Source organism: Miniopterus natalensis, chromosome 1 (assembly GCF_054644295.1).
Source record: "Miniopterus natalensis isolate mMinNat1 chromosome 1, mMinNat1.hap1, whole genome shotgun sequence".
Classification (NCBI taxonomy): Eukaryota; Metazoa; Chordata; class Mammalia; order Chiroptera; family Miniopteridae; genus Miniopterus; species Miniopterus natalensis.
This window is the reverse complement of record NC_142081.1, coordinates 99,747,429-99,767,217: the sequence shown is the minus strand read 5'-3', so window position 1 is coordinate 99,767,217 and position 19,789 is coordinate 99,747,429. Positions and strand designations below refer to the sequence as shown.

At 38.7% G+C, this 19,789-nt stretch overlaps 1 protein-coding gene across 1 annotated transcript; it reads left to right on the top strand.

Annotated features, from left to right (window-relative positions):
* Positions 1–1,438: 1,438 nt before the first annotated feature.
* On the top strand, positions 1,439–15,388 carry TMEM202 (transmembrane protein 202). The gene is made up of 5 exons (XM_016201832.2): positions 1,439–1,519; positions 1,761–2,016; positions 14,109–14,258; positions 14,603–14,734; positions 15,177–15,388. Exons 1-5 carry the CDS (start codon positions 1,439–1,441, stop codon positions 15,386–15,388), a joined length of 831 nt encoding a protein of 276 aa, XP_016057318.1.
* The last annotated feature ends 4,401 nt before the right edge of the window (positions 15,389–19,789 follow it).

The window sequence follows — 19,789 nt, the reverse complement described above, 5'->3', positions numbered from 1 at the left end:
CCTATACCTGCAACCCTCAACACTTACCTTTGATTACTTACCTTTGATTTTGTGCCTAGCAGAACCACACTGCTTCTAGTACTCTGAACCTCATACTGTTCATAGATTCCTGCCTTGAGGCCTACTATTTTCTTTGCCTCAAATGTCCTTCTACCTCCATTAACTGGCAAATTCCTTTAAAATCTAGCTAAGACATCACCTCTCCCAGTAAATCTTTCCTAACTTTCTTCAGACAGTGTTAACCATTCTGCCCTCTGTATCAACTTTGTACTTTATATAAATATGTATTATTGACTCATTCATTTAACATTAAATACTATTTTTTCCAGGTACTAGGCTAAGAATGAGGATACAGAGAGTCAAATAACACTATTACAGAATGAGGTCTACATACTAAAGCATGGACACACTACTGGCTACTGTCAGTAGTTCCCACTACCTGGGGAATGGAGGGATAACAATACGCTAGCAAAGTGTGAAAGGGCATTCTGATTCAGCCCAAGCTTAGGAATCAAAGTTGATCTGTTTGTGGAAAACAAAGAGCTGGTATTCCACTGGGTATTTATTTGAATCAATGTTTACGCTGTGGAACAGGATGGCATCAGTTCAGCATCTTGGATTAATTTTGAGCCCTTATAGAGAGAGGAGTTAGGACCAACTCTGAGTTGTTTGAAAAGGAGACTTTGAGATACTCTGGGCACAAATTGTGCTGGCTGTGGACCCAGGGAAAGCCATTCTTCTCACATCAAATAGAAACCAACACTACTGCTGCATCTGGAATGGCAGCTTTTAGCACATTGGCTGGTAGCCCCCTGAGATAGGAATACTGGCATTTTCACAGTGGACCCTATTAGCAGTAGCAGTCGTGGAGGGAGGGGGGTAGGAGGGGGTATAGCACTCTTAAATGACTTCATGAGTAGAGGGCATTAAAAAGAGGGAACCAGAGCAAGAAGGGAATAAAAGGATGAATGCTGCATGGAAGGACTGTGGTTGACAGACAGGTTCATGAGCCTGTTGAGATACATCTGGGCCTTTCCACTTAGAGCTAGGCAAGAGCATGGATTCTGGGCTACTAGTATATATACATATCAGTATATTAAAATCATATTTATATATATATATTTTCTTAATTATAAGCACAAGCTGAGTCCTGGAGACATCCGAGTTACATTTTTTTACTTGCTTTTAGAGAACTATGTCTTATTCATCTTTGTATCCCAGGACCTAACACAAAGCCTGACACACAGCAGCTGCTGATAAAATATTTGTGGATTTATTTTAAAGAAGAGTTGGGAGGAGTCAGAGAAGGGAGGGTGGGGAGCATCACATATACATGGGATATATGCCATGGGTTCTGGCCCCTTTTGATTCTGCCAGCATGTGTGAGGAGGTGCTAAGACAAATTCCGTGGCAGTTATAAAGTGAACTGGCTGCCAAGATGGAGAGGAGGGAACAATTAGTCTTGACCTTCTACAGTCCCGAGGTTCCCAAACTTAAGGGGAACCGGAAATACCAAAGGGTGAGGAGGAACCTAATTACAGGTCAGATGGGAGGAAGAGGGCTTGCTTGAAGGTGGGCCTTGACAGAGTGTCCTAAAGACAGAGAAGAGATCACCCTTTTGTTTTTTATAGAAGGGGTAGGGATAGATTTGTGGATACAAATCAAACCCACATGGGGATACTCAAGGTAGAGAAGAGTAGGAAACCCTGGGGATCAAAGGTTATCTTTTTGGGTAGGCAATATTTCCCTCATCCTTGTAGCCTACCCTCCCCACCAACAAACATCCGAGTGCCTCCATGCCACCCCAGAGGCGGCAGCAGCATGTGGATCAGACACACACCTACATCCGAATGTTCTGTGGCAGCCTCTGTGGTTTTAGCCTCCTAATGCTGATCTGCGTGTCCCCACTGAACTGGGTGCGGTTCCTGGTGATCAAGAATGGCCTTGAGCTCTACGCAGGACTCTGGATCTCATGCCACCATGAGCTGTGCTGGAGCCACACACCCAAGCCACCCTGTGAGTGCCAATGAATTAAATGCCACAGGGCCCACAGTTTCAGAGCTTTCTGCCATTGGTTTCATTTTCCTCCAAGATCTTTTGGCCCTCACATCTCCAAGTCCAGGGTGGATCTCACCAGATTGTGAATATAGCCATCCTTTTCTTTGGTGTCCTCAGTGGATCCTTTCTCCTTCCTATCCCAAGTTGTTTCCTCTCCCAAATAATGAGTTGATACTCTCTGGGAAGAACTCTTTTGTCATTTACAAGATGTTACTGTGATTGGTATTCTAATGTGGCTTATACAAATAGAAGTGATTGTAGCTGGGAGGTAATACAAAGTGTCTCAAACTCCGTCAGATTTAACTTTCAAGGTCAACTTGTTCTTCTGCTAACAGTAGATGAGAACTTAAATGCATGTCAGATAAGTAGTATAATAAATGCCAGCTATTTAGAGTAAGTTATTAATGTCAAATTTTATGTGAATTTAAGTAAATCTAAAAATGCAACACAAAGTATTTAAAAATAAGCTTCTAGGGCTAAAAGATACCATATGCATAAGTTTTTTTATCAGACTTAGAGGAAAGACATAACTACACTATTACAGTTTCCCCATCATCCACAAGAGATACATTTACACAAAGAAACAGATATTGTGAAAGAAAACATACACGAGTAAAGCATTTATTTCTCCATCTCAGAGAAGGAGTGCCCCACATGCTGGGAGTGGGGAGCGCACCTAGGCCCAACCCTGAGGAGGAGCATCAGTTATTTGGCAGTGGACTCGGACATTTGGAACTAAGAGGCAGGATCCTAAAGCAAGATCTTGGGAGGAAACTAAAATCAAAGGCTGGCAGAAAATTCAACTGCATCTTTAACTAAAAAGAAAAACTATGCAACAAGTATGAAAGATAAAAGATTAACAGCCTTAATATATAAAAATATATAAAATTATAATTAAGAAAAAGATAAAAACCCAAATAAATAAATTTCCTGTAAACAGACAAGTCCCAAAATAGAAACTATAAATATATAATAAATATAGGAAAAACTATTTTAACCTTAATGAGTCATTAAAGAAAGGTAAATTGAATGGACAATTAGATAGAATTTTTCAACCATGACATTAACAGAGATATTTAAATGGTAAAATACAACCCTGGCTACTGTGGCTCAGTTTGCTGTATCATCACCTGTATACAGAACGGTGATGGGTTTGATTCCCAGTCAAGGCACATACCCAGGTTTGAGATCTGATCCCTGGTGGGGAGGCAACTGATCCATGTTTCTCTCACATTGATGCTTCTCACTCTCTGTCTTTCTCCCTTCCTCTCTCGAAAATCAATTTTTAAAAAAGGTAAAATACAGTACTGCACACTTCCATACACACTGGGGACCATGTAAATGGGTATAACCAAAGTATATGATTAAGTGTATCCAGAGACTTACCCTCACTAATTCCATTTCTAGAAAAGTGAAGTAAAATATATTTAGGCATAAAAATTAAGTTACAATTGAGAGATTAAAGATAGCGGCAGACAGAGTGGAAGCTACATTGACACAGTCCCGGGACCAAACTGTAATTACAACTAAAATACAGAAAAACCATCATGAATAATCAACTGCAACTGAACATGAGCTGGAGATCACCCTCATAACCAAGGAGGAAAGGTGGAGACCACGTAGAGACTGGTGGGAAGTGTGGATGTGTGAGAGGTCTGGGTGGGCTCCCACAGGCAGCAGGCGAAGGTCCAGAGCAATATCTTAGCTATGGGGGGTTTCCACTGAGGATTCTGGGGCCTAAACCCCAGGCTGGGCTTCCCAGCCAAGAGCACCAGAACTGAGAAAGGTTCCCATATAATGTCTGGCTGTGAAAAGCAGCAGGGTTTCTGTCTGCCAGAGAGAGGTAGCTTGAAATGCAGGCACACTCTTAAAGGGCCAAAACAAAGTTTCATATGCAGCCACTCACCTTGGGCCCCAGCCGCAGGAGGGCAGGGTGGACTGGAGCTGTGTGAGGAAAACCAAGGGTTGTGGGATCTGGAGAGTGCTATCAGAAGGCACTCATCTGAATGCCAGTGCCAAGGCATTCCCCCATCTTTCTCAGGCAGACAATTTGCTCCTTTTGCCTGGAGCAGGAAGCAATTCCCCACCCTGCTGAAAAACCTCCCTCCCTACCCAGAGGAGTTTCTACAGCCTGAGGCTCATTAAAAGAATCAGATTAATCAGCCTGCAGAAAGAGGCAGACCTCAGAGTGCTTTGAGTCTTTGCCTGATCTGCTTCTGGACCTGGGCCTCAGAAAACCAGACTTTGGTGTGCATCTTGGTCCTGTCCAAATGCACCCAGCCCCAGCAAGGAAGACCTCAAGTCGAGGGTTGTTGATAGCTCCAAACAGGGTACTCAGAGCAAGTCACAAACTGCATCTGACATTGGCCTGCATCAGAGACCCTCCAAAAAGACTGAGTGTCCTAGCAGGCCTACCTAATACATAGAAGGAAACCCAAATAGGCAGCCAAAATGTGGAGACCAAAAGACAAACCTCAAATGAAAGAACAAGAAGTCTTCAGAAAAAAAAGAGCTAAATGAAATGGAGATAAGCAATCTCTCAGATATAGAATTCAGAATGTTGATTGTAAAGATGCTCAACAGCATGGAAAAAGACATGGAAACTATGAAGGAAACGAAGAATGACATAGCAGAAATAAAGAATACATTGGAAGGAATAAACAGCAGATCAGAGGAAGCTGAGGATCGGATAGGTGAATTAGAAGACAGGGTAGAAAAAAAATCACTCAATCAGAGAACCAAAACAAAACAATTAAAAAACAGGAGGGCAGCCTAAGGGAGCTGTGGAACAACAAGAAACTTAACAATATTTGCATTATAGAAGTGCTAGAGGAGGTCACAAGTAAGCAAGGGTTAGAGAAATAATGGCAGAAAACTTCCCTAACTTAGTCAAGGAAAAAGTCACACAAGTTCAGGAGGCACAGAGAGTCCCAAGCAAGAAGAATCCAAAGAGGCCCACACTCAGACATATCATAATTAAAATGCCAAGAATTCAAGACAAAGAGAGACTCTTACAGGAAGCTAGAGAAAAGCAATCTGTTACCTACAAAGGAGCTCCCATAAGGCTGTCAGCTTACTTCTCATCAGAAAGTCTACATGCCAGAAGGGAATGGCATGAAGTATTCAAGGTAATGCAAAACAAGGATCTGAAACCCAGACTACTCTATCCAGCAAGATTATCATTCAAGATAGATGGTGAAATAAAGAACTTCCCAGACCAAAAAAAAGGCTAAAGGAGTTTATCACTTCCAAGGCAGCATTGCAAGAAATGTTAAAGGAAGTGGTATAATTAGAAGTGGAACTAGAGAGAAAGGAAAACATAGGGATAAAGACTTAAAATGGCAATAAATAAGTATCTATCAATAATAACCTTAAATGTAAATGGGTTAAATGCTCCAATAAGAAGACACGGGGTAGCTGAATGGATAAGAAAACATGACCCACATATATGCTGTCTAAAAGAGACTCACCTCAGAACAAAAGACTCACACAGGATGAGAGCGAAGGGATGGAAAACATTTTTCCATGCAAATGGGGGGAAAAAAGCTGGGGTAACTGTACTCACATTGGACAAAATAGGCTTCAAAATGAAGACCATAACAAGGGACAAGAAAGGTCACTACATAGTACTAAAAGGACTGATCCAACAAGTGGATATATCCCTGATAAACATATATTCACCTAATATAGCAGCACCTAAATATATAAAAACCTTCTAGAGGACTTTAAGGGAGAGATAGGCAGCAATATAGTCACACTAGGAGAATATAACACCCCACTGATTTCACTGGAGTGGTCTTCCAGACAAAAAATCAACAAGGAAACAGTGACCCTAAATGACACACTAAATCAGATGGATTTAATCGACATTTACAGAACGTTCCACCCCAAAGCTGCAGAATATACATTCTTTTCAAGTTCACATCAGTAGATGAGTGGATAAAAAAGCTGTGGTACATTTATACCATGGAATACTATGCAGCTATAAAAAAGAATAACTTATCCTTTGGGACATCATGGAGAGAACTGGATAGTAGTATGCTCAGCGAAATAAGCCAGTCAGAGAAAGACAAGTACCACATGATCTCACTCATATGTGGAATGTAACAAACAAAATAAAGTGATGAACAAAAACGATCCAGAACATAAAAGCATGGAACAGACTGTGGGGTCTCAGAGGGAAGGTGGGGGTTGGGGAGTGGGTGGGGAGAAATTAATCAAAGAACTTATATGTTTATAAGCATAAGCCATAGGCACAGACATTGGTATGGGGAAGGCCTGGGAGGAGGGTGGATGCAGGGTGGAGGGGATCAGTGGGGGAAAAGAGGGACATCTGTAATAGTTTCAACAATAAAGATGAATTTTTAAAATAAATAAATAAACTATAAAAAAATTAAGTTGCAATTATATTTATGTAACTGTTCTCAGGCTAAAACTCAGGACTTGAGATTATTATTTAAAATTTTAATGAGTCAGAATCTTGATATTTTGGCACTTAAAGTAGCAAATAGTTTATTTTTTGTAGCCTTGAATTTTTAATTAAATTTTTTGGAGCGATGATGGTTAATATACAATATAGGTTTCAGGTGTGGGTTTCTATGTTACAAGATCTGCATATTGCACTGTGTTCCCACCACCAAAGTCATATATTCTCCCATCACCATATATTAAGAATCTCTTCCTCTTCTACCCCCTTCCCTCTGGCTACCATCACGCTGCTGTTTGTGTCTATAAGTTTTGGTTTTATATCCCACATATGAGTGAGGTCATATGGTTCTTAGCTTTTTCTGACTGACATTTCGCTTACCATAATATTCTCAAGGACCATCCAAATTTGTTGCAAATGGCAGTATTTCATCTTCACCCAAGGATAGCTTTTCAGATTGAGAGAGAGGGAGAGAGAGAGAGAGAGAGAGAGAGAGAGAGAGAGAGAGAGAGAGAGAGAGAAACATTGATGTGAGAGAGACACATTGACTGATTTGCCTTGTGCATGTTATCTGACAGGGCTAGAGATGGAGCCTGCAACTGAGGTACATACCCTTCGCTGGAATCAAATGTGGCACCCTTCAGTCTGAGGGCTGAAGCTTTAACCATTGAGCCAAATCAGCTAGGGCAGTATTTCATCCTTTATTATGGCTGAGTAGTGTTCCACTGTGTCCATGTACCTCATCTTCTTTATCCAGTCCTCTATTGCAGGACACTTTGATGGTTTTCATGTCTTGGCCACCGCAAATAATGATGCAATGAATATATGGGTGCATATGTCTGCAAATACATGTTTTTGAGTTTTTTGGATATATACCCAGAAGAGGGATGGCTGGGCCCTACGGTAGCTCTATTCTTAATTTTTTGAGGAATCACCAGACTGCTTTCCATAGTGGTTGTACCAGTCTACATTCCCACCAGCAGTGAATGAGGGTTCCCTTCTTCGCAACCTCTCCAACACTTGTTATTGCTTGTCTTGTTGATAATAGCCACTCTAACAGGTGTGAGGTGGTACCTCATTGTAGTTTTGATTTACACTTCACTAGTTGCTAGTGAGGTTGAACATCTTTCATATATTCACCTAATATAGCAGCACCTAAATATATAAAAACATCTATTGGCTGTTCATATGTCTTCTTGGGAGAAGTATCTGTTTGGGTCCTCTGCCCACTTTTGATTGGGTTGGTTGTTTGTTTGGTGTTGAGTTTTATGAGTTCTTTATATATTTTGGAAATTAAATCTTTGTTGGAGCTACTGTTTGCAAATACCTCCCATCTAGTTGGCTGCCTCTTTGTTTTATTGTCAGTTTCTTTTGCTGCACAGAAGCTTTTTAGTTTGATATAGCCCCATTCATTTATTTTTACCATTACTTCCTTTGCCTTTGGGGTCAAGTTCATAAAATGTTCTCTACGACCAAGGCCCATAAGTTTGGTACCTATGTTTTCTTCTATGTAACTTAGTGTTTTGGGTCTTATATTTAGGTCTTTGATCCATTTTGAGTTAATTTTTGTACATGGGGACAAACCGTAATCCAGTTTCATTCTTTTGCATGTGGCTGTCCAGTTTTCCCAGCACCATTTATTGAAGAGACTATCTTTACTCCACTGTGTGTTTCTGGCTCCTTTGTTGAAAATTATCTGCCCATGTACATGTGATTTTAAATCTAGGCTCTCTATTCTGTTTCACTGATCTTTGTGTCTGTTTTTGTGCCAATTCCTGCTGTTTTGATTATCGCAGTTCTGTAGTATAATTTGAAGTCAGGTAGCATAATACCTCTAGTTTCATTCTTTTTTCTCAGGATTGCTTTTGCTATTTGAGGTCTTTTGTGTTTCCATACAAACGTAATGATTTCTCATTCTATTTCTTTAAAAAATGACATTGGTATTTTGATGGGGATTGCATTAAATCTGTATATTGCTTTGGGTAATATGGCTATTTTAACTATGTTGGTTCTTCCAATCCATGAACATGGGATATTTTTCTGTTTTGTTGTGTCTTTTTCAATCTCTTTTAATAATGCTTTATAATTTTCAGTATATAAGTCTTTCACGTTCTTTGTTAAGTTTATTCCTAGGTATTTTATTCTTCTGATTGCAATTGCAAAAGAAAATTTTTTTTCATTTCTTTTTCTGAAGTTTTATTGTTAGGCTACAGGAAGGCAATGGATTTTTGTACATTGATTTTGTATCCTGCAACTCTACTGTATTTGTTTATAGTGTCTATTAGTTTTTTGATGGAGTCTTACGGGTTTTCAATATACAGAATTATGTCATCTGCAAAAAGTGACAGTTTTTCTTCTTCCTTCCCAATTTCAGTGCCTTTTATTTCTTTCTCTTGTCTTATTGCTCTGGCTAGAACTTCCAGAACCATATTGAATAAGAGTGGTGAAAGTGGACTTCCTTGTCTTGTTCCTGATCTTAGAGGAAAAGCTTTTGGTTTTTCACCATTAAGTATGATATTAGCTGAGGGTTTATTATATATGGACTTTATTATAGTAAGATACTTTCCTTCTATTCCTATTTTATTCTTTTAATCATGTCATTGTTGTATCTTATCAAATGCTTTTTCTGCATCTAATGATAAGAAAATATGATTCTTATCCTTTCTTTTGTTAATGGGGTGTATAAAATTGATTTGTTTAACGTATGTTGATCAATCCTTGTGCCCCTGAAATGAACCCCACTTGATCCTGATGTATTACTTTTTTATGTATGGCTGTATTCGATTTGCTGGTATTTTGTTTAGGATTTTTGCATCTGTATTTATCAGAGACATTGGTCTGTAGTTTTTTGTGTGTGTGTGTGTGTTATGTTTGCCAGGTTTTGTTATCAGGGTTATATTGGCCTCATAAAATGTGTTAGAAAGCATTGCTTCTTTAATTTTTTGGAAGAGTCTGAGAAGGATAGTTTTAAATCTTCTTTAAATGTTTGGTAGAATTTACTGGTGAAGCCATCTGGTCCTGGACTTTTATCTTTGGGAGGGTTTTTGATGGTTGTTTCAATTTCCTCCTGCTGATCGGTCTATTTAGCTTTTCCAATTCTTCATGATTTAGTCTAGGAAGGTTATATATTTCTAGGAAGTTATCCATTTCTTTTAGGTTATTGAATTTGGTGGCATATAGCCTTTCATAATATTCTAGTATAATCCTTTGTATATCTGTGATGTCTGTGGTGATTTCTCCTCTCTCATTTCTGATTTTGTTTATGTGGGTCTTTCCCCCCCTTTTTTTAGTGAGTCTAGCCAGGTGCTTGTCAATTTTATTCTTTTCAAAGAACCAGCTCTTTGTTTCATTAATTTTTTTGTATAGTCTCTTTGTTCTCTGTTTCATTCAATTCTCTAATTTTTATGATTTCCTTTCTTCTGGTGACTTTGGGTTGCTTTTGTTCTTTTTCTGGTTCTTTAAGATGTGATGTTAGGTTATTTACTTAGGATTTCTCTTGTTTCTTGAGATAAGCCTGTAATGATATAATCTTCCCTCTTATTACTGCTTTTGCTGCATCACAGAAGTTTTGATATGCTGTATTGTCATTCTCATTTGCCTCTATATATCTTTTGATCTCATGTTTTATTTCTTCTTTAACTCAGTCATTTTTTAGTAGTATGTTGTTTAATCTCCATGTATTTTTGGGTTTCTTTACTTCCTTTTGCAGTTGATTACTAATTTCAAGGCATTATTGTCAGAGAATATGCTTGGTATAATTTCAGTCTTTTTGAATTTGTTGATGCTAGTTCTGTGGCCCAACATATGGTCTATTCTTGAGAATGTTCCATGAGCACTAGAGAAGAAAGTATATAATCTAACATTCTGGGATGAAAGACTTTGCAAATGTCGGTTATGTCCATTTAGTGTTTCATTTAAGGCTGATATTTCTTTATTGATTTTCTATTTGGTTTATCTGTCTAGAGCTGTCAATGGAGTATTAAGGTCCCCAACTATGATTGTGTTTTAATCTCTTTCTCCCTTTACTTCTGTGAGTAGTTGCTTTATATATTTCAGTGCTCCCTGCTTGGGTGCATATATAGTAAGAAGTGTTATGTTTTCTTAATGTAATGTCCCCTTTATCGTTATAAATTATCCTTCTTTGTCTCTTGTTATCTTTGTTGTCTTTAAGTCTATTTTGTCAGATATAAGTATGACTACACCTGCTTTTTGGTGGATATTTGCTTGGAGAATCTTTTTCCACCCTTTTACTTTGAATCTACCTTTGTCTTTGCAGCTTAGATGTGTTTCTTGTAGGCGGCATATGGTTGGGTTTTGTTTTTTTTATCCATTCTGCCACTCTGTGCCTTCTTATTGGTGAATTCAGACCATTTACATTTAGGGTAATTATTGATGTTTGAGGATTTCTTATAGCCATTTTTTAACTTTAAAAAAAAAATCTTTATTGATTTCAGAGAGAGGAAGGGAGAGGGAGAGAGAGAGATAGAAACATCAATGATGAGAGTCATTGATTGACTGCCTCCTGCATGCCCCCTTCTGCGGATCGAACCCACAACATGGGCATGTACCCTGGCTGAGAATTGAGCCACGATCTCCTGGATTATAGGTTGATGCTCAGCTGCTGAGCCACTCTGGCCGGGCATCCTATAGCCATTTTATCTTTTGTTTTCTGGTAGCTCTGTGCCTCCATTGGTTCTTTTCCTTTGTACTTCTTTCTGTTGTTCTTACTTGGTGGTGTTTCATACTTCTTTCCTGTGTGTCCTCTTTTTAACCTATGTGTCCTGATTTGGAGATTTTTGTGTGTGGTTACTATTAGGTTTATAAAAAATAAGGTTGCATATTTTCTTTTGAGTGCATCTGATGTTCATCCTATTTTGCCAATTCAGACCTTTACACCTCTCCCCACCCCTTTTATATTTTTGTTGTCACAAATTATCCCTGTTTATGCTGTAAGATTTTTGGTGATCTTACTTATAGTGTTTGACCTTATGTTCTTTGATTCAGGTGGAATAACTCCCTGAGTATTTTCTGCAATGGAGATTTTCTGGTGATAAAATCTCTGAACTTTTGTATGTCTGGGAACATCTTTATTTTTTTTTCATATTTAAGGGATAATTTTGCTGGATATATTTATTGTTTATGGCTGGTAATTTCTCTCTTTCAGACGTTTGAATATTTGGTTCCATTCTCTTCTGGCTTGTAGAGTTTCTGCTGAGAAGTCAGATGAAATTCTGATGGGTTTTCCGTGTAGGTTGCTTCTTTCTTTTTCCTACTGCTTTGAGAATTTTTTTTTTTTTTTTTTTTTGGTCATTAATTTTTGACAGTTTTAATACAATGTGCCTTGGAGAGGGCCTCTTTGGATTGACGTAACAAGGTGTTATTTGCTTCTTGGATTCAAGGATCTAGTTCTTTCCATGGGTTTGGGAAGTCCTCATCCACTATTTGTTTGAATAGACTCTCTGTTCCCTTCTCCCTCTCTTCATCTTCCACAATGCCTATTATTCTAGTATTACTTTTTCTGATGGAGTCAGATAATTCTCATAGAGCTCTTTCATTTTTCTTTATGTTCAGGTCTCCCTCTTCTTTCTTCTGTGTCATTTTTAGATTCCTATCTTTAATATCACTATCTTCTTTCCTCCACCTGGCTGACTCTGTTTTTTTATGCTCAGTAGCTCATTCCTAATCTCCTTAATTGCATGCTTCATTTCCAGGATTTCTGATTGTTGTTTTTTTAAAAAAAGTTTCAATCTTTTTACTAAAATACTTGTTTTGTTCATTGATTTGTTTTCTGAGTGCACTGAATTGCCTGTCTGCATTTTCTTGCATCTAGCTGAGTATTTTCAGAACTGCAATCTTGAAGTTTCTGTCATTTATATGAAAATTTTCCATGTGTTCCAATTTGCTTTTTGAGGATTTTTCATTTTCTTCCTGATCATCTTGTTGGTTATACATGGTATTTGTTACCTCTATAGCAGCATTCTCTGGAAAGGTCTTTCTACTATTTTCCAGTAGATGGCGATGAATCGCAAGATTTTTTTCTTTTTTAACCTCTGCGATCTCCCATATTTGACCTCCACAAGCTTCTGTAAGACAGTACAGCCATGCTGCTTGGGGTGGGATTTGTTTTGCCCTCACCATAATGGCGACCGTGACCTCCATAGGGTATAGGCCCAAACGTCAAACCTGTGGATCAGTCACAGAGGGAAACAGTGGTTCCATTGCAATACCTCTTGGTTTTCAGATAAAATATTACTCGGTCCAACACTTAGGGCAACGGGAAGCAAGTTTTGGGAGTCCAAGGGGTGGCAGGTCTCTGTTTTTCCATTTCCTTGTCAGAAACACCCCAGCCTGACAGTGGACAGCTGCTCAGCAGAACCCTGCTCTCTGTCAGGTGTCTGCTGGTTTAGTCACTGTTCTCTCTGTTCATCCTGCTGGACAGGCCCTGACAGCTCTGTTCCTCCTGGCCAAAGGAAGTACATACTACCACTGGCTTCCTCCCATCTCCCAGCTGCTCCATGAGATCCTGGATGCAGGGCTGCATCTGAGGGCCATCTGAGCTTTCCTCCCTTCTCATCTCCCCATTTATTCCCAGTTGCCATCCTTTAGATGTTTCAATGCATGTGTCTCTCAGGTGTGCCTCTGTATTGAGAAGGGGATTCTTTGATGAATTATAGTTAGTTAACTTGTTGAAATTTCAGGGGGAGAGGCCAAGGGGATCTCTCATGCTGCCATTCCTCTGATGTTACTACTATATATTCTTAAGGGAAAAGAATAGATGATATTGAGTATTATATCTAGTATGTACATAGGATAGAAAAATACTAGAAAGAAAGAAAATAAAATACTAGCATGGTTAGTATTTTGCCTAGCCATGGTTTGCAAAATGGTTGCCTCTGGGTAGTGGGATTGTAATTCATTTTCTTCCTTCTTTTTGTAGTCTTCCTAATCCTTATATTGAACATGTATTTCTTTTACAATTAGGATTAGTAACAAGAAAAAAATTTAATCTGTGTTGTGATGTTAAAGTTATACTTTTTTAAAAAGTCATACTTCTTATTAGCTAGTTTACATCTAAGTTAATGTGTTAACATACCCAGAAACTATTTGTATATTATCTTTAGTTTTGCAATGGGGGTTTTGCCTTCATAGTACAGAAATTCCAATTACAGTATTAATGAAGAGCTGAGAAAGAAGATCTTTATTAGTTTTCTAGATGCCACATAGCAAGCTCAGCTTCATCTCCTTAGTCCTCACTTCCTTCTTGAAGACTCTATCTAATTTTCTTTTTTGTTTTGTTTTGTTAATCCTCACCTCGGGATATTTTTTTCCTTTTTTTTTTTTTTTTTTTGAGGGAATGGAAGGGAGGGGGAGAGACACACAGAGAGAAACATTACGTGAGAGAGACACATTGATTGGTTGCTTCCCACATGCACCCCAACTGGGGCCAGGGATGGAGCCTGCAACTGAGGTACATTCCCTTGAATGGAATCAAGCCTGGGATCCTTCAGTCCAAAGGCCAACACTCTAACCATTGAGCAAAACAGGCTAGGGCTCTACCTGGTTTTCTTGATAGAGGTTCCACAGTGGACTAACCAAGCCTTTTCTTTCTCCTTCTCCTTGGCAGATTACCTCCAATATTCCAGGGCCTTCTTCCTAATCTCTGTGCTTACCATACTCATTGGTCTTGGTTGGCTCTTAAGCTCTTGCCTCCCTAGAAGAGGGAGCATTACCACCAACTTGGATCTGAAGGTATCCATGCTCAGCTTCATCTCAGGTACAAACATAGACTGGCAGGGTGATGCCAGGGTAAAATTGTGAAGGGCACAAAGTTTCTCTGTGGGCTTTCCTCCTCTTTTTCTTGTCTCTTTTTCACTATTAGATCAATTTTCCAGCTACCTGCCCTGTCTTATTGTATAAAACACACTTTAGGTGACTTATGCCAGGGTAGAAGGTGACTTATGAGAGGTAGAAGACCTTTTTTCTCTTATATCCTGGTCAATCCCTAAATTTTGATCCTGCCATACAAATGGCATCTGGAAGCAGAAGAAAAGTTGGGGATGGCAGTCAAGGCAGACTGAAGACACTGATGGGTTGTGACATCTTTTCTTCTGGTCCTAGCCATCTGCTTGCTCTTCTGCCTCATCCTATTTCTGGCACAGGTTCACTGGCACACCAGGGATGCCATGGAGTCAGATCTTCTATGGACCTATTATCTTAATTGGTGGAGTGACTTTTTATACATGTTTGCTGGTGAGTCAGTCTCCTGCCTTATCTTAAAAAGATGGAAGGGGGAAACAATTCTTGATATAGAGGTGGAATCTAGGAGAAATAGAAGCACTGATTGTTCTTATTTAGAAAATTATACATCAAGAGGCAGTATGGAATGAAATTGAAAACAGAATTAGTTATCTGTCTTGCCACTAACTGAGCCATACACAGGTTGAGTGACTTGTCTAAGACCACACAAAAAGCAGAGGAACTATCATTTGAGTTCAGGAGATCCAACCATGTGAGAAATAATATAATGGAATGGGAGTATAGGAGAGCAAAGTAATTCTGCTAGGGTAGAGGAGGGTTGGCTTCACTGAAAAGAGGCCCTTTGAACTGAGTATTTAAAGGATGAATAAGAATTTTAAAAGTCAAAAGACAATGTGTCTGTTGTAACTCATCTCAAATTCTTCTCCTCCAATAGGGATCATCTCCTTCCTCAATTACATAACATTCAGATCTCCTCCCCCTGATCAAAATGTTACTGTGATTCCCAAGGAGATATCAAGGCTGGGGATTGGTCCAGTGACTACAGTATCACCTGCTGAAGATGAAGTGTCAAGGTCTGAGATGGAATCTCCAAGTGATGGAGAGGAAAAACTACCAAATGCAGAACTATCAAATGCAGAAATGTGATGGTGATAGGAAAACTCAGCTACTGCTTGTCTTAAAAATGGGGGAGAAGCCACTGAGTTGGAAATGAATGTGCAGACTCTAAAAAAAAAACACCCTCTCTTAATATCATGTCCATATTACTGATGGAGACAGCATTAAAGCTGATGAAGTGTCCTTTGTGTGTGTTGAACCCAAAATATGTATGATAATCATAAAGAAAGTAATGAAATCTCACTTAAGAAAAAAATTCTGTAAGAAAACATTAGTGTTTAGGATTATGAATGAAAGAAACTAGAAATAGATGTAGTATATGGATCAGAGATCTCTTTGGGCATCATGGGTCTCATGGACGAAAGTGGTCAATGGAGAAAAATGTCACCTAATTCTGTTTGAAAATTTTCTTATTATGCGTGGCTGTGAGCATGGATGGAGGTACTTGGACAATATTGTTGAATCTGAATTGGAGATCATTACCAAAAATGAAATGAACAGCAATGGAGATAATACCTCTCACCCAGAGGTGTTGAGAGGTGCCAGGGGATTCTGGGGAATTCATGAGGTCTCATATTCTATGTAAATTGGTAATTTGAAACCCTTACAACATGCTATATGAACCCATTGCTTCTCCCATGGCTGGAAGATACCTTAACCAGACATCTACAAACTTTCTGAAAGCCTTGTGAAAAGAGCTTGGAAGTGTTCCTTCATCTTGGAATTTTTCAAATAGTTTGAGGAAGATATGTGTTAATTGTTCTTTGAATATTTCATAAAACTTCCCTGTGAAGCTATCCGGACCAGGACTTTTGTTTCCTGGGAGTTTTGTTTGTTTGTTTGTTTGTTTGTTTTATTACAGCTTCAATTTCATCAGTTGTTATTGGCCTATTCAGGTTTTCTGATTCTTCCTGATTCAGTTTTGGATGGTTATATTTTTCTAAATTTTGTTCATTTCATCCAAGTTTTCCAGCTTGTTGGCATATAGTTTTTCATAGTATTTGCTTACAATCCTTTGTATTTCTGTGGTGACAGTTGTTACTTCACCTCTTTTGTTTCTGTTTTTATTTATTTGGGTCCTCTCTCTTGTTTCTTGATGAGGCTGGCTAAAGGTTCATCAATCTTGTTTATCTTTTCAAAGAATCAGCTCTTGGTTTCATTGATCTTTTGTATTGTTTTTTAGTCTTTATGTCATTTATTGCTGCTCTGATCTTTAATATTTCCTTCCTTCTACTTACTCTGGGCCTTTCTTGTTGTTCTCTTTCTAATTCTTTAAGTTGTAGGGTTAGATAATTTATTAGCAATTTTTATTGTTTCTTGAGTAGGACTGTAGTGCTATGAACTTCTCTCTTAGAACTGTTTTCATTGTGTTCCATATGTTTTGGATTGCTGTGTGTTCATTTTCATTGTTTTCAGAAAGTTTTTAATTTCTTCCTTGATTTCCTTGGTAATGCATTCATTGTTTAATAACATGCTATTTAGCCTCCATGCATTTAAATGTTTGGAGTGTTTTTATTGTAGTTGATCTCCAATTTCATGCCATTGTGATCCGAGTAGATGTTTGATATGATTTCAATCTTCATGAATTTGTTGAGACTTAGTCTGTGTCCTAACATGTGGTCTATCTTTGAGAATGTCTCATGTGCACGTGAAAAGAATACTTGTTCTGCAGCTTTGGGGTGAAATGTTCTGTAAATGTCAATTAAACCTATTTGATCTTGTGTGTCATTTAAGGTTGCTGTTTCCTTGATTATTTTTCTAGAATGTCTTTCTAATGATGTCAGTGGGTGTTAAATTCTCCTACTATAATTGTATTGCTGCTGATCTCTCCCTTTAAGTCCTTCAGAATTTTAAAAAATATATTTGGGTGCTCCTATATTGGGTGCATATATGTTTACCAGGATTATATCCTCTAGTTGTATCAATCCCTTTAGTATTATGAAGTGGCCTTTATGTCTCTTGTTATGGCCTTCATTTAGAAATTTATTTTGTCAGATATTAGTACTGCTCTCCCAACTTTTTTTTCATTTCCATTTTCATGGGAAATTTCCCCCCCTCCCTTCACTTTCATCCTGTATGAGTCTTTTATTCTGAGGTGGGTCTCTTGTACACAGCATATATATGGGCCATGTTTTCTTATCCATTCAGCTACCCTATGTCTTTTATTGGGGCATTTAAGCTATTTATCTTTAAGCTTATTATTGATAGGCACTTATTAGTTGCCATTTTTATTCTTTATGCCTATGTTCCTCCCTCTCTCTCTATTCCTTCTTCTTACAACAGTCCCTTTAGCTTTTCTTGCAGTTCTGGTTTGGTGGTAATAAACTCCTGTAGCCTTTTTCTTTCTTTTTTTTTTTCTGCAAAACTCCTAATTTCACCTTCAATTTTGAATGATAGCCTTGCTAGATAGAGTAGTCTTGGATTCAGTCCCTTGCTTTTCATTACTTTGTGTACTTCATCCCACTCCCATCTCGCCTGAAGTGTTTCTATTAAGAAATCAGCTAACAGTCTAATGGGAGCTCCCTTGTAAGTAACTCTCTGTCTGTCTCTTTTGTGGCCTTTAAAATTCTTTTTTTGTCTTTAGCGTTTGCCTTGATGTGGGTCTTTTTGGGTTTGTGTTGATTGGGACTCTTTAGGTTTCCTGAACTTGTGTGACTTTTTCTTCACCAGATCAGGGAAGTTTTCTCTCATTATTTCTTCAAACAAGGTCTCTACTCCTTGATGAGCTTCTTCTCCTTCTGACATCCCTATGATGCAGATGTTGTTACATTTCAGGTTGTCCCAAAGGTCCCTTAAACTCTTCTCCTACTTTTTATTTTTTTTCAATTGCTGCTCTGAATGGATTTTTTTTTCCTACCTTGTCTTCTAATTCACTGATTCAGTCCTCAGCTTCTTGTAGCCTACTGTTGAATCCTTCCATGGTATTCTTTTTTTTTTTTCTTAATCCTCACCCAAGGATATTTTTTCCATTGCTTTTCAGAGAGAATGGAAGGGAGAAAGAGAGAGAGAAAGAAACATCAATGTGAAAGAGACACATCGATAGGTTGCTTCCTGCATAAGCCCCGACTAGGGCCAGGGACTGAGCTGCAACTGAGGTACATGCCCTTGGTGGGCATTGAACCCAGGTCCCTTTAGTTTGCAGACTGATGCTCTAACCACTGAGCTAAGCCATCTAGGGCCTTCCAGAGAATTCTTTATTTCAGCTATGTCATTCTTTATTTCCAATTGATTCTTATTCATTGTTTCAGCCCCTCTTTTTATGCTGGCGTAGTTCTCAAGTTCCTATAGTTCTCCTTAAGTTGCTTGTAGTTCTCACTAAGTTGTTTGAGCACCCTTGCAATCATTACTTTGAAATCTTTATCTGACAAATTGCTTGCCTCTATTCATTTTGTTCCTTTTATGGCGATTCCTCCTTTTTGTTCATTTGGGGGTTGTTTCTTTGTCTCCCCATTTTAGCAAACCAGTAATCTGCGGAGCCAGGTGAGGAAAATGGGGTCACAGGGGCAGGTCCATGTGTCTGGGGGCATCAGGTCACAGCTACTGGGTGGCCATCAGGTTGCAGGGCTGTTTGTTCAGGGGTGCCAGGTAAGGAATGCTAGGTCTGAGTGGCAGGTCTCTGTGTCCAAGCGGGCCACAGGTCAAGGTGGTGGGGCAGGCCAGGCATTCTGCTCCTGTAGGGGGTGGGTTTGGTTGGATGCTCTTGTTGATTCTTTTAAAAAAAATTTCCATCACCATTTGTCCCTTCCGTGCCCTCTTCCACCTCACCAACCCCTTTCCATGTCCATGAGTGCTCTCTCTTTTTTGCTTTTTGTTCAATTCCTTGATAGCCCCTCCAAATCCCCCCCCAATGCCCGCACACCAGAGTGGTCTGCCTACTCTCTGTTGATGAGTCTGTATCTATTTTGCTTGGTAGTTCAGTTTTCATTAAATTACACACGTGAGTTAAATCACATGGTACTTGCCTTTCTCTGACTGCCTTATTTCATTTAGCGTAATGTTCTCCAGGTCTATCCATGCTGTAACAAAGGGTAAAATTTTCTTCCTTTTTTCAGCTGAGTGATATTCCATTGTGTGAATGTACCACAGCTTTTTAATCCACTCATCTACTGATGGACACTTGGGCTGCTTCTAAATCTTGGCTATTGTAAATAACTTTAAACATAAGGATATATATATATCCCTATGAGAATATATATATTCTCATATATATCCATATATATATATATATTCTCATATATATATCCCTATAAGAATATATATATATATGTATGTATGTATGTATGTATATATATATATTCTTTCAAATCAGTGTTTCAGGTTTCCTCAGATAACTTCCCAGAAGTGGAATTTCTGGGTCATAAGGCAGTTCCAGTTTTAATTTTTTGAGGTAACTTCATACTGCTTTCCATAGTGGCTGCACCAATCTGCATT